At 40.8% G+C, this 23,828-nt stretch overlaps 1 protein-coding gene across 1 annotated transcript in view; it reads right to left on the bottom strand.

Annotated features, from left to right (window-relative positions):
• TNR (tenascin R) overlaps positions 1–23,828 on the bottom strand; it is a 104,634-nt gene that overhangs the window by 35,629 nt on the left and 45,177 nt on the right. Inside the window, exons 8-16 of the mRNA XM_007947087.2 lie at positions 21,328–21,417; positions 19,988–20,251; positions 19,120–19,389; positions 17,296–17,415; positions 16,238–16,384; positions 12,303–12,422; positions 8,794–8,937; positions 2,923–3,053; positions 1,839–1,971 (exon numbers count right to left, since the gene is read on the bottom strand). Of these exons, the coding sequence (XP_007945278.1) occupies positions 1,839–1,971; positions 2,923–3,053; positions 8,794–8,937; positions 12,303–12,422; positions 16,238–16,384; positions 17,296–17,415; positions 19,120–19,389; positions 19,988–20,251; positions 21,328–21,417 (1,419 nt within the window). The remainder of the gene's footprint in view (positions 1–1,838; positions 1,972–2,922; positions 3,054–8,793; positions 8,938–12,302; positions 12,423–16,237; positions 16,385–17,295; positions 17,416–19,119; positions 19,390–19,987; positions 20,252–21,327; positions 21,418–23,828) is intronic.

Raw genomic sequence — 23,828 nt, 5'->3', positions numbered from 1 at the left:
GTCCAGAGCAAAGAAGAATGAAGAAAACCAAAATTCATGAAAACAATTATTCCTGGTGACTGGTACACCATCCAATCTGCAGCCTATATGACTATGAGATCAGAAGAACTAGATGGTGCCCAGCTACCACTGTCATCCACTTGGAAGAGGATCTATGTAGGAGAGCCTTGATAGAGAGAGAGAACAATGTGGAACAAAACTCAAAATCATTTGGAGAAAAAAAAAGGCGGGGTACCGGGTTTGCTAGTCCGATAGAGCCTGGTGGAACCACTGAGACTATGGCCCCTAACTGCCCTTCAGATCTGGAATTGAACCCACACCTGTGGTTTCCAGCCAAACAAAGTACAGGCATGTGAGTTAAACATTTACCTCAAGTAGATACACATCTTGGAGAGAAAAATCATGGGAGAAAGAAGAGCTGCTTATGCACAGGGAGAGAGCTCAGGGGGCAGGAGTGCATGGAGCGATGGACACAAGGAAGAGGTAAATATAGGGAGGAAGTGGAAGGGGAGCTGTTGCATTGTGGTAAACTGTGGTCCATGACATGAGACAAAGTATATGTGAACCACTGTACGGAAAGTGAATTTGCTCTGTAAACCTTCATCCAAATCACACACACACACACACACACACACACACAAAAGAGCTATGGGATCGTGGGTGAGTTACCTCACCTTTTGTGGTTCAGTTTCCCCATCTATGAGCAGGGATAATGGTACATAGCACATGAGCTATTGTGGGGATTCAATTAAGGAAGAACAGTGTCTAGCAAATAGTGCTCTAAGGGTAGATATTGGTTTCTTTGCTATGTAGATATTAAACCAGTTGCCATCTAGTCCATTCCAACTCATGGCGACCCCATATCTATCCGAGTAGGACTGTGCTCCATAGAGTTTTCTGTGGCTTGTTTTTCAGAAGTAGATTGCCAAGTCTTTCTTCTGAGGTGTCTCCAACTGTTTGGTTAGCAGCCAAGTGTGTTAATTGCACCCTCCCCCCAGGGACTCCATTATAGACATTGGTTGTTGTTGTTGTTATGTGCCGTCGAGTCAGACCCGACTCATAGCAACCCTTCCTTGGATTGCTGAGGCAGTATCACTACGGAAGTAGATTGCCCCATCTTCCTTCCGAGGAATGGCTGGTGGGTTTGAACCGCCAGCCTTATGGTTAGCTGTCAAGTGCCTTAAGCACTATGCTATCAGAGCACACTCTTATCTCTCAAGAGTGTTTTTCAAGTGTCTTCTGCTGACTTCAGTGAGGACAAGCAGGAGGAATGTCTGGATTTTGAGGTTGACAATCTCAAGCTCTGACCCAGCCATTTACTAGCCATTTGCTTTCTATGTACCTCAGTCTCATTATCTGTGAAATGAGGACAATAAAGTCTTCATCATCAGTTGTTAAAAAGGTTGAATTGAGACCACAGTGATGCCAAAGTGCTTTGTGTATAGAATTAACCTTAAGGGATTACTATTGCCACTTTTACTAGGCAATTTTCTGATTCTAGGCAGGGGGTGGAGAGGGAGGGAGGGACAATATTTGCTGGAAAAAACAGTTGCAGAAAACCTGAGTAAGAACTTGATGTATTTACTTCATACGTTTAGTTGGCCCAGATGGTCCAGGGAAGTGCATTGCTGGTTTCTGTGGTTGCCTTGGTAGTGTGAGTTTCTTGCAGTGCCTTAGGAGGTAGGACAGAGTAGAAGAAATGACTCCTTTCCTTGGCAGGAAGGTAATTGAGTTTCTCTGATTGGCTCCTCCCAGGGCAAATCTCAGCAGAGGTTGCTGAAGAGCCAAACATCATGCAAGGGATGAAGAAAGCATCAAAGTGGCCACAGCTCTCTCACCTGTGGTGAAGGCAGTCGAGGTGATGCTGCTCCGTATGGCATCCTGGGCTGCCTGCAGGAGCACCATATAGTCTGTGTTCTCTGACAACCCCTCTAATCGGATCCATGTGTCCTCTGCATCCACAATCAGCTCCTGCATAATGGACCAGAGGAAGGGAGGTGGAAGAGAGTGACGGGCCCACAATATGGGTAAGTGAGAAAGGGAAGCCTAAATCCCTTGGCCAACCAGGACATTAGATACAAAGCAGGGCAGTGACCATGTGTGTCTTCTCCATCACCCAGTAAGGAGGAAAATAATAAGCAGACAGGATTGCTCCTATGTGACTTAGGCCACCTCCTAACTCACAAGTGCACATTGGGATAAGTGCACCAGGATAATTGAATCCACTGGTTTTTAGAATGAACTGGGCTTCCTCAAGAGTTAAGGAAGAAGCTGAGGAAGCAAGATTCTAGGTCTTCCCTACTCCTATATCCAGCAGAGTGGCTCTGCTTAAATCTATTATGTATATTTGGTTTCTGTATGTGATTTCACTTTTAAAAAGAATTCCACTACTCAGAAAAGTTTCAAAAGCAGGTCTCTAGATGGACTGTTTGGACTGATGACATAGAGCAATACCTGTCTCTTTACTGTAGGCCAGACAGGTGTAGCCTTTAAAATGCTTATTAAGAGGCATAAAAGGCCATTCAATTTGTTATCCAGCTCATGTTTACTTGGTTCTGCAGCAAGAAACAGTCCTAATACCATGTACTTATGTAGACTTTGAAGCTTTATATCATTATATTGGAAGCACCACCAAAACTTAGTGAGGTTGCAGGGGTAGATGCTCCTATTATCCAAGGGGTGAAACGGAGGCTCGGAGAAGTTTAGTGCTTTACTTCAACTCATATAGAGAGTGATAATGGAGCCATAACTAGAACACAAATGTTATGGTTCTTGCCTCCACCACATACTGTGTATCCTTGATGGGGAACCCTGTTCTTAGTGGATTGCTTCCTTTTCTCTGCCCTTCTACCAATTTCTACTGGTCATTTAAGTGGCCTGGCTTGATAGAAATTATTTTCCCCCTTTTCAACAAAATCTTACCTTCCGGCTTCCATCAGTGGACTTATAGGTCAAGATGTAATTCTCAATCTCTGCCCTGGGTGGCTGCCAGGAGATCAGGGCACTCTGTCTGGTGACTTCACTGGCTGTCAGGTTTGCAGGAGGGTCCAGGACTGCAAGGAAGAGAACATGCCAGAATGTGCCTGTCTCTCAGCTCTTCTCTGCTTGATTCCAGACATGTGGATCTATATGCCCAACTCTGAGTCTCAGAGCTGCTCACTGACAGGCTGACCCCAGTGCTGGCTGGAACAGGAGCATCAGGGGTGCTCCTGGGTCAGAAAATAATCATTCAGTATCATGATCCTCCTTGCTGTCAGTGCCTCCTTCCCTCATCTGGAACTCTGGGCATGGATTGTGACATCTTTTAATCTGACTCTCTATGCCTGGAATCTTGTTAAGCTTGCATGTCTGAGAGTTCACTCTTGAACTTACAACATTCCCACACCTATACCTTTGTCTACTGCTCTCCTGGTCATGACCCTACCCAGCAAGTCTTGCCTGGATATGTAACCCCTTTAGTATCTGTTATGGATTAAATTGTGTCCCTCAAAGTATATATTGGAATCCTAATCTTTATCCCTGTGAATGTAATCCCATTTGGGAATAGGGCTTTCTTTGTTACATTAAACCAAATTCACTGCTGTCAAGTCAGATCCAACTCCTAATGACCCCTCCTTGTGTTTCTGAGGTGGTATCACTATGGAAGCAAATGGCCCAAGCTTCCTTCCAAGGAGTGGCTGCTGGGTGAAATAACAGTGTAGAGTGTCTTAAACTAAATCATTTCAGAATTACAAAAGAGGTTGATTTTAGGTTTTACATGTAGGTCTTTGATACATCTTGAGTTCATTTGTGTATAGGGTGGGAGATATGGATTCTGTTTCAGTTTTCTACAAATGGATGTCCAGTTTTGCCAGCACCATTTGTTAAAGAGAATATCTCCTCCTCATTTAATGGGTTGCAGCATTTTGTCAAAGATCAGCTGTCCATAAGTGGATGGATTTACTTCTAAATTCTCAATTATGTTCCATGTGTCTATGTCTATGTGTCTGTCATTGTACTAATACCAGGCTGTTGTGTCTGTCATTGTACTAATATCTATGTGTCTGTCATTGTACTAATACCAGGCTGTTGTGACTATTGTGGCTATATAGTAGGTTTTGAGATAGGAAAGTGTGTGAGGCCTCCTACTTTTTTCTTCTTAAGTAGTATTTTGCTTATCCAGGATATTTTTCCTTCTCATATAAAACTGTGATTAGTTTTTCCATCTCTTTAAAAATGATGATGGAATCTAGATTGGGATTATATTATATATGTAGATTGCTTTGGGTAGTATTGATATTTTCACAATATTAAGCCTTCCTATGCAAGAGCATGGCATATTCTTCCATTTATGTAAATCTCTTTTGGTTTCTTGTAGTACTGTTTTGTAGTTTTCCTTGTATAGAACTTTTGTGTAGTCTGGTTAGATTTATTCCTAAGTACTTCATCTTTTGGGTGGTTATTATACCATTTACAATATTGATATTGCTATCTTGGTTTCCTTTTCAGAGTTCTCTCTGTTAGCATAGAGGAATCCAACTGCTTTTTGTATGTTGATCTTGTACCCTGCCATTTTGCTGAATCCTTTATTAGTTCAGTAGTTTTCGTGTTGAGTCTCTAAGATTTTCTATGTATAGGATCACATGATCTGCAAATAGAGATAGTTTTACCTTTTTTTTTTTGTTGTTGTTGTCAATTTGGATGCCTTTTATTTCCTTTTCTCACCCTTTTGCTCTGGGTAGGATTTCCAATTCAATATGGAATAAGACTGGTGATTAAGGGCATCCTTGTCTGATTTCTGTTCACAAGGGGAATGTTTCCAGTCTCTCTCCATTGAGAATAATGTTGGCGTTGGTTTTCTATACATGCCTTTAATTGTGTTGAGGAATTTCCCTTCTATTCCAATTTTGCTTAATGCTTTTATTAAGAATGGGTGGTGGATTTTATCAAATACCTTTTCTGCATAAATTAATATGATTATGTCTTTTTTTTCCTTTGTTTTATTTTTGTAGTGGATTACATTGATTGTTTTTCTAATATTGAACCATCCTTGCATACCTGGTATGAATCCCACTTGGTCATGATGTAATATTTTTATTGGTATAGTGTTGGTTTCTATCGCTAAGATTTTGTTGAAGATTTATGCATCTATTTTCATGATGGATATTGGTCTGTAATTTTCCTTTTTACTGGTATCTTTGCCTGGTTTGGCATCAGGGTCATGCTTGCTGCATAGAAGGAGTTTGAGAGTACTCCTTCCTCTTCTATATTGTAGAATAGTTTGAATAAAATTGGTGTCAGCTCTTTTCTGAATGTTTGGTTGCATTCATCAATGAAGCAACTTTTTTTTGTTGTTGTTGTTGTTGGGATCTTTTTTAATGACCTGTTCAATTTCTCCTTTTGTAGTGAATCTGTACAAACGTTCTATCCCAGATTGTGTTAATTTGAGTGGGTAGTGTGCTTCTAGAAATTTCCCCATTTCTTCTGGGTTCTCAAATTTGTTGGAGTACAGTTTTTCATAGTATTCTGTTTTTATCCTTTTTATTTTAGTACATTCTGATGCAACTATCATAAACAAGAAATGCAATAGCCAATGTCACTATACCAAAAACAAACCAAACTCACTTCCGTCAAGTCAGAATTTACTCATAGTGACCCCTCCTTGGGTTTCCAAGGTGGTATCACTATGGAAGTAGATTGCCCAAACTACCAGCCACTCTGTAGTGATACCGCCCTCAGAAATCCAATGAAGGGTGGCTATGACTCGGATCCGCCTCAATGGCAGTGAGTTTGGTTTATTTTTGGTATGGTGACATTGACTATTTCATTTCTTGTTCATGATATTTGCATCTTCTCCTTCTTTTTCTTTGCTAAATTTGCCAGTTGTCTGTCAGTTTATTAATTCTTTAAAAGAAAACAACTTACAATCTTGGTGATTCTTTCTATTGTTTTTCTGTTTCAATTTTTTCAGTTCGAGTCTTTATTACTGCTTTTCTTGGGGTGACTGTAGGTGTTTTTTTTTGCTTTCTTTTTCTAGTTGTTGGAGATGTTAAGTTAAGGTGTTGATTTCAGTTCTTTCTTCTTTTTTGATGTATGTATTTATTGCTATAAATTGTCCTCTGAACAATGCTTTTGCTGTGTTCCAACGATTTTTGTATGTTGTGCTTTCCTTCTCATTAGACTCAAGAAACTTTTAAAGTTTATTTATATTACCTGGTAGTTTTTTAAGCAGGGTGTCATTCAGTTTTGATGTATTTGATTTTTTTCTTTGATCTTCATGTTGTTGATTTTTAATTTTATAGCATTGTCATTTGAGAAAATGCTTTGTAGTGTTTCATTGTTTTCAAACTTATTGAGGCTTCCTTTGTAGCCTAATATATGGTCTATTTTGAAGATAGTTCCATGTGCACTGGAAAAGAATATATATTGTGCTGTTGTTTGGTGGAGTGTTTTGTATACATTTATGAGGTCTAGTTGGTTGTTTGTATTGTTCTAGTCTTGTATATATTTGTTGAGTTTCTTTCTAGTTGTTCTGTCCTTCATTGAAAGCGGTATATTAAAGTCCCCTACTATTCTTGTGGAGTTGTCTCTTTCTCATCTCAATTCTGTTAAAGTTTGATTTATGTATTTGGGAGCTCTTTCATTGAGTGCATAGATAATTATTATGTTTTTTACCTCTTGTAACATTGACCCTTTAATCTTCATGTAAAGTCCTTCCTTGTTTCTTTTGCTGGTTTTTGCCTTGAAGTCTATTTTATCAGAAATTAATATTGCCACTCCTGCTCTTCTTTGGTTGTCATTTGCTTGGTATATGTTTTTCTATCCTTTAGTTTTCAGCTTATTTTTTGTCTTTGTGTCAAAAGTGTGTCTCTTGTAGATAACCTATTCATGGGTTATGTTTTCTTATGCATTCCGCTAGTCTGTCTCTTAACTGGTGCATGTAATCTATTTATATTCAGTGTTGGTTGGTTTGAATTTATTGTGGTCATTTTGCTGTGGGTCTTGTGTGTGTGTTTGTGTGGTGTTGATGGTTTCTTTGTTAAATATATTTCCCTGTGCTGAGTTCATTTTGTTTACAAATTTTCTTATCATTTCCTTCTTTGCTATTGTTTCAGTGTATACTGAGACTTTGTGGTTTTCTTCTATTTTTATTTTTGTGAGAAGGCTTATTAATTTTCCTTGACTTTACCTTGCAATTTATTATTATCTTCCCAAGTTTAAAACAGTCCATTCTATCTGAATACAGTCTTGACTTCCTCTCCATCAAAGAGAAAATAGGGATAATCTTAGGGGCCCTAATACATGACATACATACACATACACATTTATGTGCATCAAAAGAGTAAAAAGAGAATCTATAGGGTGGGAAAAAAATTTTGACAATGACGTATCAGACAAGGGATTAATCTCTAAAATTTGTAGAACACTTCAACACCTCAGCAACAAAAAGGCAAACAATTCAATTGAAAAATGAGCACAGGACAAGAACACACACTTTACAAAAGAAGATATCCAGCTGGCTAATAAACACATGAAGAAATGTTTGTGATCATTAACCACTGGACAGATGTAAATCAAAACAATGAGATATCATCTCACCCCAGCATTAATAGCAAAGTTCACAAAAACAGAAAACAACAAATGCTGGAGAGGGTGTGGAGAGACTGGAACCCTTATACCCTGCTGCTAGGAATGTAAAATGGTATAACCACTGTGGAAAACAGTAAGGTGCTTTCTTAAGAAGGTGGAAATAGAAATTCCATATAGTCCAGCTATACTACTACTATGTATATATCTTACAGAAATAAGAGCCATGACATGAATAGAGGTATGCACACCCATGCTCACCACAGCATTAGTCACAATGGCAAAAAGATGGAAATAATGTAAGTGCCCATAAACAGATGAATATATAAACAAACTGTGGTACATACACACAATGGAATACTGTGCAACAGTAAAGAGTAACAATGAATCTGTGAAACATCTCTTAACATGGATGAACTTGGAGGACATTAAGCTGAGTACAATTAGTCAATCACTAAAGAACAAATATTGTATGAAACCACTAATATAAAAAGTCAAGAAAAGGTTTACACACAAAAAGAATCATTCTTTGAAGGTTACCAGGGTTGGGAGGGCAAAGGAGGGGTAAGTCACTAATTAGCAGGTAGACACATATGAACTTTCATGAAGGGAAAGGCAATGCACAAGAAGAGGGAGGTCAGCATAGGCAAAACAGATGTAAATACTCTTACATACAAAAAAAAAAAAAAAAAAGAGGTTATACATAGAAGGAAGCACAAACAGGGAAGATAGATGCTATGTGAAGATTGCCAAAGAACTGAGCAATGCTGGGGCTACGAATGCTGAAAGAGACAAGGATTTTCTCCCAGAGCCAACAGAGAGAGTGCTTTCCCCTAGAGTTGGTGCCCTGAATTCAGGTATTTAGACTCTATGACTCTAGTCTTCTAGATTATGAGAAAATAAATATCTGTCCTTTAAAGCCACCCACTTGTAGTATTTCAGACTTTTCTGACCAAGTGCATTCCCAGCCCTAGTCTCTCCTGGCCTGGCTCTGCTACTGTCACACAGACCCAGGATAAAAGCAGAGAAAAGATGCATGACAGCTGTCTGAGAGCTGCCTTTCACTTTCACTAGCACTTGGGGCAGACCAACCAAAACAAGAACAGGTCATAGCTGCAGTGTTAAAAGCCTATTGACTATAATCTAGTCCACCATGAGGAATCCTATCATTCTTAGGATCCTCAAAAACCCCCAGAGATACCAAGTATGTGGTGCCCATGTACTCACGGGTAGAGAAGTTGGTGCTGATGGTGCCACTGGTAAGAGGCCCACTGGTGGCATACATGGTGACAGTATAGTGGGTACTAGGAAGTAAGTCAACAAGCTGGAATTCCTCATTGACTCCGTCAACCAGGATGGTCTCTCCAGCAACTGAAATCCGATGAATATGAATAAAGATTGAAAAAGACTATTCAGGTTAGGAAAGATCCATAAAATCCAAAGGCATTTCACAAGGCTGAAATAGTAGAACATTTTGGAAAAATCTGTTAGAGGTTATCTAGCTTAGCATCTTATTCTATTCAAGGATCCCCTTGCATCCTTTTTTATAGAGAAAAATATTCCTTATATGAAGGCCAAATAGTCTTCTCTATAACTTCTTTTCAGGCCTTTGGAGATACAAAGAATAAGCTGAATTCTTTGCTTACATGAATCCTTCCTTTCCACCACTCTTCCTAACCAAGACCTCTCTTCTCTAAACCAAAACCAAATCCACTGCCATTGAGTTGATTTTGACTTATAATGACCTTTTAGCACAGAGTAGAACTTCCATATAGGGTCCAAGGCTGTAAATGTTTATGGAATCAGACTGCCTCATCTTATGTCCATGGAATGGTTTGTGGGTTCAAAAACACTGACCTTTTGGTTGGCAGACAAAGTGTCTTAACTGTGCCACCAGAGTTTCTTCAGTTTCTACTTCACTTGAAATTGTCACAATTTCAAAACCTCTCATGATCTTGGCTGCTTTTCTCTGTACAAGCAACAGTTTATCAGTGTCTCTTTTGAAATGCAAAAACTCAGAAGAGAACAGAGAACTATAATTGAGATGTACTGACCAAAGAAGCAAACAGGGTCTGCCTCTGCTTCTATTTGTGCCATTGTATTAATCCATTAGGTTTTTTTTTTTAAAAAAATTGTTTACAGAGCAAATTCACTTTCCATACAGCAGTTCACATACACTTGTCTCATAACATTGACTACAGTTTCTCACAATGCAACAGCTCCCCTCCCACTTCCTCCCCATAGTTACCTCTTCCCTGTGTCCTTCCCTCCATGCACTCCTGCCCCCTCAGCTGTCTCCCTGTGCATACACAGATCTTCTATTCTCCCACGATTATTCTCTCCAAGGAGTATGTCTACCTCAGGTAAATGTTCAGCTCATATGCCTGTCTTTTGTTTGGCTGGAAGCCTTTGGAGTGGGTTCAATTCTAGACCTGAAGGGTAGTGAGGGGCCATAGACTCAGCGGTTCCATCAGGGTCTATCAGACCAGCAAACCTGGTCTCTCTCTTTTTTAATGTGTATTAATCCATTAGGTTTTTGAACAGTCATGTGATACTGTTGTAGACTGAGATTACTGCTAACCAAAGATCTTGTTTGTAATCTCTTCCCCAATATTGTGCAGCTAATGTCTGTGGACCTAGAACTTTGGGTAGAACTTTACATCCATTTCATTTTGCCTTGTTGATTGTATTTTAGACCACTGTTTCAGTTTATTAAAATATTTTTGAATGTGGAGTCTATCAATCATAGTTTTGCTTTATACACAAATTCAGTAAGCGTGTCTTCTCTGCATTCATTCATTCAAGCTGTTGGTAAAACTGTTCCTTATATCAGGGCTAATCCTTCTATCGTGCCATTAGAATACTCCTGAGTCATTAAGCATTTAATAAAAGTTTACCAGGCACATTTTCAAAGCAGGTATGGTCTGAGCTTTTAATGGCAAATAAAGACATGCAAATAAGTTAAAATCCAAACTAACTGTCTGGCTGAGACCAATTTTTTTCAGAATCCTCCTTTGCAGCACCCTTTCATCATTCAATGCTCCAAACGTATCTTCATGCTATTTCACACCTCTGCAAATACACACAGGTTGCTTTTTTCCTTGGAATTCCCTTTCTTCTCCACTTCTCTTTTTTTCAAAGTTTAGCTAAGACCTGTCTCCTTTATTCTCTTCACCCCCTTGCCCCAAATCATAGCAGCCCATTGCATGTGGACCATTGTGTTCTCTGCTTGCTTCTATTATGGTGCCCTTCACATTGAGTTGTATACTTCCCTGAGACATTTCTAAACAATGAGTTCTGTATTTTTTCTCTGAATCACTATGGCCTTGTAGAGTACTTGGTACATGAGTGGTCACCAAAAGTTGTTGTCATTTGTTGAACGAATAAAAGTTAATTGCTATCATGGAACTGTGTACTTTGTATGTAAAGCAGGTGCATTTGACTGCCTTGGGAAGATGAGAGAAGCTTTAACAGACTTGAAAGTTGGGCTTTCTAGGAGAACAAGTGGGGAGAAAATTTCCTGGAAGAGGAAACAGATTATGCAAATGCATAGAGGCTTGAGAAAGCATAAGAGAGCTAAGAAATGAAGGATCATGACGTGCAAGAAGGAGATGAAATGTGTATGCACACAGAGGGGTTAGGATGTATCCACAGCAATGATATTCATTCTCTGAGGAGGTTCCTTCAATCAGCTGTAGTTCCAGCTAATTCCAAATATGGTCCATCATACAATTTTCTCGCTTAAGTGAAGGCTGAGTGGTAAATGGGGTTTTCTAATGCCTTGCTTAAGTACAAATATGCCACCCAATTTCCCAATATAAAACATGAACATAAAGTGGTTTTGGTAAAATTATTCTTATTGAACCTGTGCAGGTATGTAATAATCATTAATTTTTTTTTTTTTCTCCAGCTCGCTTAATTGTCTGTTCTAGTTTTTACTCCTCCCAGCTTGGACAATAAGTTTATATCTTTGTACAGAATTGGCTTTCTCTGCCATTTCTGAAAATCAAGACATCTGCTTGCCTTCTGTCTTTTGGCATCTCTGTTCTCTGGATTCTTGAATGTAATTCATAAAATTCTGTGATCATATGTATAATTTAGGCAGGGAAATGACTTTCTATAGTTTTTTTTATTATTCTATTAAAAAAAATGATAGCCGTAGTCTACTCAACACTATTTTGCTTGGGCTCCTCTATTCAACTTCAAATGGCATAAGGTGAACAAACATGGTGAAGAAGACATTGAAATTTAAGATTGCATGTTGGTTCAACTATTGGAACTGGATATGGGTACAGAAGACCAAATCAAAAGGTTTTAGTAGTTCTGAATCCCATGCTACCTGTACTATGCACTATCTGATCCAAACATAAACCTTCAGTGTTTTTCTTGCTCTGTAAATATTTAGAAAAGTCAGCTTCCTTTTCCTTAGCATTTAGAGGCAAGTCATAGCTCATTTGTTTGTTCTTCCTAATGGTATTCCTCTGTTTTGTATTTGTCTTTTGTTACATGTCTTTCTTTCTTGGATCTTTCAGACTTAGCTTTCTCAACTTTTATAGCTGATATACTTTGCAGATCTTGAGGACATCTTGAAGAATGTATAGTATAAACAAAGCAAGGGAACTTCTAATTTATCCCGCAGATTCACAAAATGTCTTATTTCTTCACCTCCATACAGTTCTGCAGGCCCCACCCACACTATTCCTACCTGCCTGGTGTATAGGTCTGCAGATGCTCACCTGCAAAGTGTGTGAGAACAATGACATAGTTTTCCACTTCACCCACAGGTGACTTCCACTGCAGCAGGGCTGCCGTTGGTGTGATGTTGGTAGCGATCAGATCTACAGGGTTGTCCATGGCTGAAACAGAATAGAAGAGGATGAGTTAAAGGTACTCAGTTGACTCCCATTGCCCCAGCTCTTTCTTTCTGTTTATTCATTAACTTCTTATGTGTAGAGCACTATGTCAGATGCTATGGAGGATTCCAATGAGGTATGAGGTAGGGTTTTTGGTTTTCAGACATTGAGATCGAGATAGAGAAATTAAGAACACATAGAAATGGTTGTATTTCTATGTTTAGTGAGATAGCCACAGTTGCCAGACTATTTGCACTTTCTAAATATAGGGAGTGTGCCTAGTGAAAAGCTGTCTATTGGACTTTAGGAAGTGTGGTGAGAGCTCCATGAAAGCAAGTGTTCCCCCAGCATCTAGAACTTAGAAGGTACTTGATAAATATTTGTAGAGTGAATGAATAAAACCCAGGTTGCCCCTAATGTGATACCTGATTATTGAATTCTTCCTTGCTTCACTACTCATGAGGCTCATTCAATACTGAGTCTTGGGTATCCTTTTCATGGCATAGATAGTCAAGAGGATTCTTTCAGCATTAGGAGGTCAAACTACTTTCTGTAGATTCAGAGTTTGCTCATCATAGGACCATCTTCCTATTTTCAATTTCTCATGTCCTAAGCCTTTGCTTTATTACTAAACTGCTTTCCCATAAAATTGGGATTTATTTTAAAAATAAATGTTATATAGTACTTGAAGCATCAACTCAACCTAAACCTCATGTGATTCACCTTTTGGGACCAAGATCTATTGTTGGTTCAGCTCTGTTATCTAACGGAAGGTTTTTTTTTTTTTTTTTGTTTCTTTTATTCTCTCTCTCCTTGTTTACATATCTCATCTCAAAGCAACAACTAGAAAATGTTTTTTACAATTTTTGATTTTGAATTTATCCATAATCTGTGCCTTCAGAATTCTTCATGTGACATTCTTGTGAGACTATGATTGTCTTGAATTCTCTGACATTACATATGATACCTAAATAGTACTCATTTCCAAAAGTTATAAAATCATATACCTCAATTTAAAATAACAACAATAAGTAACAACAAAATAAGACGTTTCAGTGAATAATCTGGATTTTGAAAGTTGCCGCAAAGGCTCTCCTTACACCTGAATGAGGGCAGTTTGAGTTGGGGCATCACTGAATAGCTACTTTAGACATACTTGCTGCTAGTGACCAAGAATCCAAGGAATGAGTTTCTGATCTGAGTTGCTGCTCTCTTTTACCTTGGGGATGAAGCTTCTTAAAATCTATTTTGTTGTCTTTAATGAGTGAAAAGTCTAATTTCTTTATCATGAATTTCTAAAAATTCCAGGAAGATGGTTGTTGTTGTGAGTTGCCTGTAAGTTGACTTTGGCTCATGGTGGGTGCAGAGTAGAACTGCTCCATAGGGCTTCCAAGGCTGTTACCTTCAGAGGCAGATCACCAGGCCCATCTTCTGATGTGCCTCTTGATGGGTTTGAACCATCAACTTTTTGGCTAATAATTGAGTGCTTAATTGTTTGAGCCAGTTGGGGACTCCTTAGAAAGTTGGAAGGGAGCTTCTTTTGGCTCAGTGGACATCGTTTTGGTCAATATTTTTTGATAATTTAATGACAGTAGATAATGTAAAGGGGAGGGTAAGATTATATGAAAAAAAAGCATGGCTGGGTTATCCGCAGTCATAGGCCTGGAAGGAGACTGGGAATGATTGGAATATCCTTTGGAGTCTTGAAAATGCTTTTTTTTTTTTTTTTTACTTCTGAAGGGATATTTCTTCAGCACCTGTCTTAGTGATGCTGACTCTAGGCTTGTGAAAGCGTCCACAAAAGTACTGAGGAATTCCAAGTCACCTTTCCCTCATTCAGGAAATACTATTCTCTGAGGAAATTAAGCAACCTCAAGAAATCCAGGTGTTTTTCTAATGAGGCATGCTGGATGTTTTCCCATGTACTATGGAAATTATAAATTAACCAGGTCAAGGGGTTGTCTGTCTCCTCTGGTAATTTCTGCATCAAATCTTTGCTAGTTCTGCATGGTAGGATGGCTGAAGGGCAGGAAGGGAGGGGCAGTGGAGCTGCTGAAGGAGCCCTGGCTCCAGCCCATCCAAGGCCTTGTTTTCCAGAGGAAAGCCACTGCCTTTTTCCTCTCCTCAGCACAGAACAAAAGCAAATGCAGCTACTACTGGGGGATTTTGGCCGCATATGATAAACCCTGACTTCAAGGGTTGTTATTTTAGTAAGGGTTTTAATAAAAGTTGTTATTAAAATAACAACCCCTTCCTTTTCTGAGGTGAAATTTTCTTCTCTGAGGCCCTTTGAAAAATTAGATGGTTTCATCTGGCATGATTCAGATGTCTTTGCTGGAGTTCCCTTCCATCATGTGTCTTTGAAAGGTCACTTTGCAGAAGGGCAATTTCTAACTGTCTTAGTTATCTAGCGCTGCTATAATAGAAATTCCACAAGTGGGTGGCTTTAATAAACAGAAATTTATTCTCTCACAGTTTAGGAGGCAAGAAATAAAAATTAGAGTGCCAACTCTAGGAGAAGGCTTTCTCTCTGCAGGCTCTGGGGGAAGGTCCTTGTCTCCTTTCAACATCTGTGGGGCCGGTGTCCCTGGAGATCACTATATGTCTTGGCATCTTGCAGGCTATCAGTGCAAGGACCTAAGGTCCAAAGGATGTACTCCACTCCCAGCTCTTCTTTCTTGGTAGTACTGTGGTCCCTCCTTCTCTGTTCACTTTTTTCTCTATTTCTTGTAAGATAAAAGGTGACTCAGGCTAAACCCCAAGGAAATTTCCCATACATCTGATCAGGGCTGTGACCTGAGTAAGGGTGTTGCATCCCACCCTACTCCTCTTACAACTGATTGGCTGATCACATCAGATCGCATCATGGGGGATGATTACATCATTACATAACTGCCAAATCACATCATTACATAACTGCCAAACTACTGAGAATCACTGCCCAGCTAAACTGACACATTTTTGGGGTATAATTCAATCCATGACACTAACCTAAACCAGTGAGACTCCTAGAAGGTGACTCTCTAAACTTCTAGTTTTAGGTGGGAAGGTCAGTTGGGGGAGAATTGAATTTCTTTCTTTTTTTTTTAAATTGTGCTTTAGTTGCAAATTTACAGAGCAGAGTTTGTTTTACAGTCAAAATTTCGTGTACATTTGATTTCACTCCCCAATTACCATCCCCAACCCTAACCCACTCTCCTCCCCTTCCTGCCCAGTAATCTCCCCCCACCCTGAGCCCCTCATAGCTATACACTCCTGCGTGTCCTGCATTTCCTCCATGTGAATGTTGCCCCTCTGGTGCCTTGTGGTCGATTGCTCCAAGGGACACATCTCCATAGAGTATGTGGGTGTATCACCTTGGGTTGAGTGGTCTGCATGTGTGTCTTATTTACTATTGGGCTGAGAGCCAGCCTCTGGGAGTGAGTTTTATTCCAGGCCCAAAGTATTAAGGGTCTCACCAGACAGCATCCAACCAGTAATTCTGGTCATTATTGTGTTTTTGGATTTTGTTCCATGTTTTTCCTCCCACTGTATCCAGGGTCTCCAGTTTTGATCCCTTCCTAAGTGGTTGGAATTAGTAGCCAGGCATCATCTACTTCTTCTGGTCTCAAAGTCCATCATGTCCCAGGGCTGATTGCTTCCAAATGTTCTTGTTGAGAAATTCAATTTCTTTGCATGAGGCATTGAGTCAGGGAAGCCACTGAAATGGAGTCTCAGCCCCTAAAACCAGGGTCCCCTATTAGCCGACTTTACCCTTTGTCACTTCTGTTTGTTGCAGGTTCTCACTGGCTGGACGCTCTGACTGGGCCTGTGCTTACCTGTGTGTATGAGAGTGCAGATGCGTTCACTCTCTTCCCTGCCCCGCACGCTGTTGAGGCTGATTTCATATTCGGTAGCTGGGTACAGCCTGGTGATGGTGAATTCGGTCACAGTGTTGGGCACTACTGAACTGTCCAGCCGTCCCACTAAAGAAGAGCAGAATGCACAGTTAAAGCTCAGCAGATCTTTCATCAGTGTCGCTTGTGGAGCAGTCTACATAGGAACTTATGGCAGGACTTTGCCATAATGCACAAATCGGTGAGGGACTCAGCACTCAGTGGAGAAGGAAGTGAAATGACTCATGGACAGAGAATGTTAGAGCTTGAAGAGACCTTATATGCTGGTCCCACTGCTTCATTTCACAGACTCCTTGGAGCAAAGACAAAAGAATCATTTGTTTGGTGGTTGCTAGCAAGCTGGTCTTCTCTGGGGCAGTTACCTTAAGGCAGTATAGAAGGCATGACTGCAAAGAAGGTTCCATGCCATTCAAAGACAGTACAGCCTCAAAAACTGCCCTGCACCCTCACTGGAAGTGAGCATGCACTCTACTTCAACAATGCCACATGCACCAGCCAGAACAGGCAGGATGCAGATGCAGTCAGGGCCAAGCACCTCTGACTCATGACTTGACTGAAGTTGCAGAAATAGGATCATGTCACTTGTGGTTCCCTCCAAGGCTCCATCTGGTATCAGGCATGTCTTTAGGCATCCCCCAGGGTATTATATTTGGACTTCACATTCTTAGGTAATTGCAGGTGATCTTTTAGGACTTTTTCTTTCTCATTACACCACATAGAAAACAGTGATCAGTTACTTCTGATGATGAAGGGCCTGTTTTCTAGGTGAATATATCAGCCTTTTGTGAGAGGAGTTGGTGAGTGCAAGGTTTTCTTGGCTACTCATTGTCAATACACATAGTCTAATGTAATACACCACGTGGAGAAGGAAAACTGTGGGTAGAGGGCTGATGTTGTCTGGAATATGCTAATTCTCCCATAATAATTCTTACCCAGCTCCAAATTCCATTCATCTTTGAGAAATCAAGTAACTGTATTACCTTGTGTGGGCCGATACGATATCCGGTAGTAATCAAAAGATGCAACGGGAGGGCTCCAGGAGACCATCACTGAATCCTTGGTCACATTGCTAATTGTGATGTCTTTTGGGGGATCAATTCCTACAAAGACCCAGGTGTTGGTGGGAAAAAGACAGAAAGCACAGTGTGAAAAGGAATTCTTATTCCTGGTTTTACATGGACCAAGATATGATCATCCCAGAGGCAGACAAGACCTTACTGTGTACTGTTGCTGTTGTTTGCTGCCCTAAAGTTAAGCCCCAACTCATGAAGACTCATGCACATGAAATGACATACTGCCTGGTCTTGTACTATCACACAATAGGTTGCAGATCAAACCATTGCCATCCATAGGAATTTCATTGAATGATTTTGAAGGTAGATTACCAGGTCTTTCTTTCTTGTCTATCTTGGTCTGGGGGCTCTGTTGGAATCTGTTCAGCATCATAGCAACACACATACTTCTACTGACATATGAGGAGTGAGTGTATACAAGGGCATCCTTAAAACCATGATCAAACCAAAGTATCACCTGAAATGTGAGGTATGTCATAGGTATGGCCTAAGCCACATTCCTGGAGAATATTTAAATAACATAAAGCCAAATTGGCAAGTCACTGCTTGTGCAGCAAATACTAGTATCTGAAGGCCAACTGAGAACTTTCCTTTGAATCCATATGTTTTGCTTTGGATTTGGAGTAGGAATAACATGGTCACTTTCTCTGTGGGAACTTCTCTTAGACAAACCCAATTCTTTCCCTATCTCTTATTTTCTATTATCTGCCTTTGGTTCAGTTGGGAAGAACTGTCTATTGAATGTACAGAGACTTCACAGCACAAAACTGAAAAAACAAAACAAAACAAAAAAAAAAACAACCCAAACCACTGCTACTGAGTTGATTCAGACTCACATAGACCATATAGGACTGAGAAGAATAGCTCCATAGGGTTTCCAAGGCTGGAAATCTTTACACAAGCAAACTGCTTCATCTTTCTCCTGCAGGGTGGCTGGTGGATTTGAACCACTGATCTTTTGGTTAGCAGCTGAATGCCTTAACCACTACACCACCAGTTCTCTTTCAGATCACAAGTCCAGAACAAACACTTTCCTAAATTATATTTCATTTATGCTATACGCTTTATTTTTTAAAATGCTATGAGATGACAGAGTCCAAATCACTTGGTTGTTTAATCCACTTGTGCAGTTTGTGAGTTCTTGTTGGTACTTAGGGAAATACTCAAACATACACATCCTCACTCACGTGCACACTCGTATTTGGGATTGTATTTCGAAATAATGACATGACCATCCAACTCAGTGCAGGATGTCTATGTTTGATAAACCATATGCAATAGGTCCTACTGTCTGAGTAAGACATTGCCATGTGACACATGCTAGTTCCTCTGGTTCTGAGTAAGCATCATTTGCATCAATGACCTTACTTAGCAAAGAACTCATATAGCCCAGTCAAGAGATGGCTGTCTAGAATAGGAATTGGAGCTTCCTCACTGTACGTGCAATTTCTCCTAGGCAAGTAGTAGGAGCACCTCTGTAACAAGGCATTCAAGCCCTGCCCTCTTCAAGATATTGGGTCTGTTCTACCTTCTAGATGGGAGATTGCCATCTTAGGCATCTTATGTATAAGATGGAAGAAGTAGCTATTTCAGGACAGCTTACAGACCCTCTGTAGCCAAATGAAGCAGTCGCCTACTCCCTGGGTGTTTCTCTTTTTAAAATTTCACGGACTTTTCTAAGACTACAGAGTGAACCCCTTTCACCATCTGCTGTCAAGCCTTCAGCCTCACCTGTGGTGATGGAGCCCATGATAGGCTCAGAAGTCACTGTGCCATGGACAGCCACCAGGTTCACAATGTACTCAGTGGCTGGCTGCAGGCCCATCAAGACAGCATGCCTCTTGGTAGCATTCAGGGAGACCTCCAGCATCTCTTTCTCTTCATCCCTGGGGCTGTAGTTTAGAATTAGTCTGTCTGCTGGGGGGGATGGGTCACTCCAGGTGATGTTCACACTGGAGGAGGTCACATGAGAAAAGTGCAAATGGGAGATGGGGCGGAAGCCTGCAAAACAAAGGAGATAGGTGATTCTGAAATACATGTAAGGTGGTGGGGCCACTACGTTTGGATAGCTGTCTGACTCCAGGGATCTGCTCTCCTTGCTAATAAAGGCCTTCACCAGCTGACCGAGAAGCACCCGCTCTTCACTTTCAGTCTTGTCCCATTTTCCCAAGCCACATACTAAAAAACAAATGCCCTCAGCAGGGGGAAGTCAGAATTACCTCTGTGAGTTATTAAAAAATACTCATCCAGGCTTGAAAATTTCTATCCTGGAAGGAATTTAACATAATTTCATGGATCCAGTGTACTGCTGATTTAGTACAGGTAGGGAAAGATGGAAGAGTCGACCATTATGTCCAGGTTATAGGAAACCAGATATAAACTTTAGAGGATGTCAGCATATTTATTCTTCTCTCTCTTTTCTTCCAACTACCCCCTGTTGAGTATTTATTAGTCTCTCCTCCATTCCTCCTTTTTCTGCAGGAAATGGGTCAGTAGGAGAGTAGATTGTCTGTAACTTGCTCACACTGAGGATGTGTTGATCCTTGAACCTGGCTGGCTGGGATCTGGGAGCCTCCATGGGGTTTCTGCTACATGGTACCTGTGAAGGCATCCACCGTGGACTCCAAACTCTGCTGCCGACCCCTCTCAGCGGTGATTGATATGATGTACTCTGCCCCCGGCTCTAGGTCTGTCAGTATATAGGAAGTCCTGTCCTTGGGCACAGTGACTTCCGAGGCAATCCCAGAGGATGGGGTAAAGGTAATTCGGTAGTGATCAATGGGGCCACTGGCTTTGGTCCAGATGAGGGAGATGGAAGTCTCCGAGGAGGCTGTCACCATGAGGTCTCGAGGACTGTCAAGTTCTGTGGATCAACACAAGTGGCATATTTTACATAGGTCCCAAGGGGGGCCAGGATTAATTGGACTACCTTTAATCCTGAAGAATTCTAAGATATCAACAGGTCTGCTGGCCATGAGGATTAGCTTGTCATTGCTGACACTTATCTCACACTTTGTTAAGCATCTTCCCTTAGAAAGATGGCCACAGGCTTGGCAAACAGATGGACAATCTGCAGAAAGACATTATTAGCTCTGACATGACTGGAATACATCCACCTCTGGAGCAAAGCTGGCTGCTGATTTTCAAGCTCTCCATGTTCATTTTCTCCCAGGCTTTCTCAGTAAGCCAACCAGGGCAAACCATGAGCCAGAATCAAGTAGGGATATGCTATTCCTGGCAGCAGTAACTACTTCCCTTCCCTGAGGCCATTTTGATTTGGCTTAGCGGTCGACTAGATCTGAGGACTCTTCAGGTTTAGGTCCAGATTGTTCTTGACCTCTCTAAGAGAAGTTGTCTATACTAGAAAATTTGGGATTGTTCCAAATAACCAGCTCCAGCTCAGGCTGCTTGAACCTAAGCTACTAAAGTGACTTTAATTTATTGAAAGGTAAGAAGCAAATATGCTAGATCCAGAGTAGTAAGGTTATCAAGTGTACTCTTTCATTTTCTTTGTATTTAATGGGTGCTTTACAAGTCTAGACCTCCATCCCAGCAGCCTGAACCACAGAAGTGCAGAATGAGAGACACCATTGTTTAGGTAACTAGATAAGGTCTGATACACACACACACACACACACACACAACCATCACAGTTTTATATAGTACATCAGTTCTGGGTAGTCCTTCAGACTGTGGGGGACCATGCACAGATCTATGTAAAATAGGTTTGACTCCATCCTGCATGTCAGATATCAGAGGCTAAGCACACAGAAATCAAAGAGCTGCAAGTAGTTGTTTTCTTTAGGCTGACAGTCATTGCTCAAGGACCTGTTCACTGGGGAACATTACCTTCTGACCAACCTTTGGCAGGACAAGCTTTTATGCTTTCCTGGGCTTTTATAAATCCTGGTCTTCTACCTCTCCAATCCTCCTACTTACCTGTCCTGGCATTCATAGTGGCTGGTACACTCTGCTGTGAGTTCATGACGGCAGATATTCCAACTCCATACTCAGTGCCAGGCACCAGATCTATTGGCAGATGCAGAAACAAAAAGCATTACTATGTGTGTGTATGTGTGTGTTGGGGATGGAGGAAGGTTGAAAAGAAAGAAGCAAATGGTCTTAGACTGCTATTTAGATCTTGTTATTAGTCTTTCCTCCAAAAAACCAAAACCAAACTCGCTGCCATTGAGTTGGTTCTGACTCATAATGACCTCTCCTTGGGTTTCCAAGGCAGTATCTCTACAGAAGTAGATTGCCCAGGCTTTCTTCTGAGGAGTGGCTGGTGGGTTTGAACCTCCAGCCTTCTGGTTAGCAGTCAAATGCCTTAGTCACTGTGCTACAGAGCACCTAATTTTATCCATTAGGAAATCTCGATTTCATCACTTTGGAAATCCATACCGTGTCAACAACATGAGCCTGGCCAGCACAGTGAAGCCTCCCTTGTCAGTGACCTTCAGAAGTGTGCTCTCCTACAGAAGGCCTCCCTGTGGTACTCATTGTCTCAGGTTGCTAGAATTGGTAAAGGGATTTTTTGTTTAAATTGTGAATTGGGGAGTATGTAATTGGGTGAAGTCTATGAACTTGGGCCTTTGTAGCGTTTCTTGAATATTATATATGAGAACAAAGCTGTATCATTTATACAGAGGGCTGAAGCCATATGAGGACTCCTGGGTCTCTCCTAGGGAGCAGCTGTGGAGGGACCTTTTTCTCTGAGCACAGGGTTGTCAGGCTTTAATATAATAGGATGAGGACGGCCTGTTGCTCTGGGCTCTCTACCAAGGCCAATAATTAAGGCCCCAGGGTATTACATAATATTTTAATACCCCAGGGTATTAAAAGCTAAAGGTCCAATCTTAGGATGACTTCTAGAGGACTGTTGGAAGATGGAAGAAATACTAACATTATCCAGCTAAAGGACGTAATGAGCTCTGGTGGCTCAGTGCCTAAGGCATTTGACTGCTAACCAGAAGGCTGGTGGTTCAAACCCACCAGGCACTCTGGGGAAGGAAAATAGGGCAATCTATTTTCATAAAGATTTATTGCCTTGGAAACCTAATGGGGATAGCTATGAGTCAAAATCGACTTGATGGCAGTGGTTTTTTGGAAAGGATGTAAAGTCTCCCTAGGCAATTCTTTTGGGGTTCAATTCAATCTAGGATCAGTGGATGGCTCCAGAAATACCTGGAATTATCTGATATTGTCCAAAACTTCTTCCACATTCTTTTTCAGACTAACTTGTTTAACTGATACAATAGTTTGCTATTGCTACTATAACAAATTACCACAATCTTAGAGGCTTAAAATGACACCAATTTATTATCTTATAGTTCAAGAGGTGAGAGGTCTAAAATAGAGTCAGCAGCTGTGTTCCTTCTGGAGGCTCTAGAGAAGAATTTGTTTTCTTGCTTTATCTGGCTTAGAGAAGCTGCCTACATTCCTTGGATTTTGGCCCCTCCTCTTTCTTCAAAACCAGTACCATAGCATTTTTTGACAATCTCTCTCTCTGACCTCTGCTTCTGTCATCACATCTCCTACTCTGACTCTATTCCTCTGCCTCCTTCTTATAAGGACCTTGTGGTTAAATTGGGCCCATGTGGATAATTCAGGATAATATTCTCATCACAAGATTTAAACTTAATCACACCTACAAAGTCTCTTTTGCCATGTAAGGTAACAAATTTATAGGTTTCAGGGATTAGGATGTGAACTTTTTTGCTGTTGTTGCTGTTTTCTCAGGTGCTGTCATCTCTGACTTATGACCTTATGTACAACAGAATGAAACATTGCCCAGGCCTGTGCCAGCCTCATGATCCCTGCTATACCTGAGCCCATCGGTGCAGCCACTGTGTCAATCCATCTCATTGAGGGCCTTCCCCTTTTTTGTTGACCCTCCACTTTACCAAGCATGATATCCTTCTCCAGGGAATGGTCCTTTCTGACAACATCACCAAAGTAGGTGAGATGAACTAACTCTGGCCATTCTTACTTCCAAGGAGCAGTTCAGCCGCACTTCTTCCAGGACAGATTTGTTAGTTCTTTTAGCAGTCCATGGTATTTTAGTATTCTTCACCAACACTACAACTCAAAAGCATCAACCCTTTTTCAGTCTTCCTTATTCATTGTCCAGCTTTCACATGCATATGAGGTGATTGAAAATACCAGGGGTTGGGTTAGGCACATCTTAGTCTTCAAAGAGACATCTTTGCTCTTCAGCACTTGAAAGAGGTCCTTTAAAGCAGTATAGCAGTATTGCAATGCAATATGTTTTCTGATGTCTTGACTGTTGCTTCCATTGGTGTTGATTGTAGAACTAAGTAATATGAAGCCTGACAACTTTAATCTTTTCTCCATTTATTGTGATGCTGCTTTTTGGTCCAGTTGTGAAGATTTTTGTTTCTTTATATTGAGATGTAATGTATACTGCAGACTGTAGTCTT

The sequence above is a fragment of the Orycteropus afer genome, unplaced genomic scaffold, assembly GCF_000298275.1.
Source record: "Orycteropus afer afer isolate SDZICR_OR568_19922 unplaced genomic scaffold, OryAfe1.0 scaffold00175, whole genome shotgun sequence".
Lineage (NCBI taxonomy): Eukaryota > Metazoa > Chordata > Mammalia > Tubulidentata > Orycteropodidae > Orycteropus > Orycteropus afer.
This window is presented reverse-complemented; position numbering and strand designations above follow the sequence as displayed.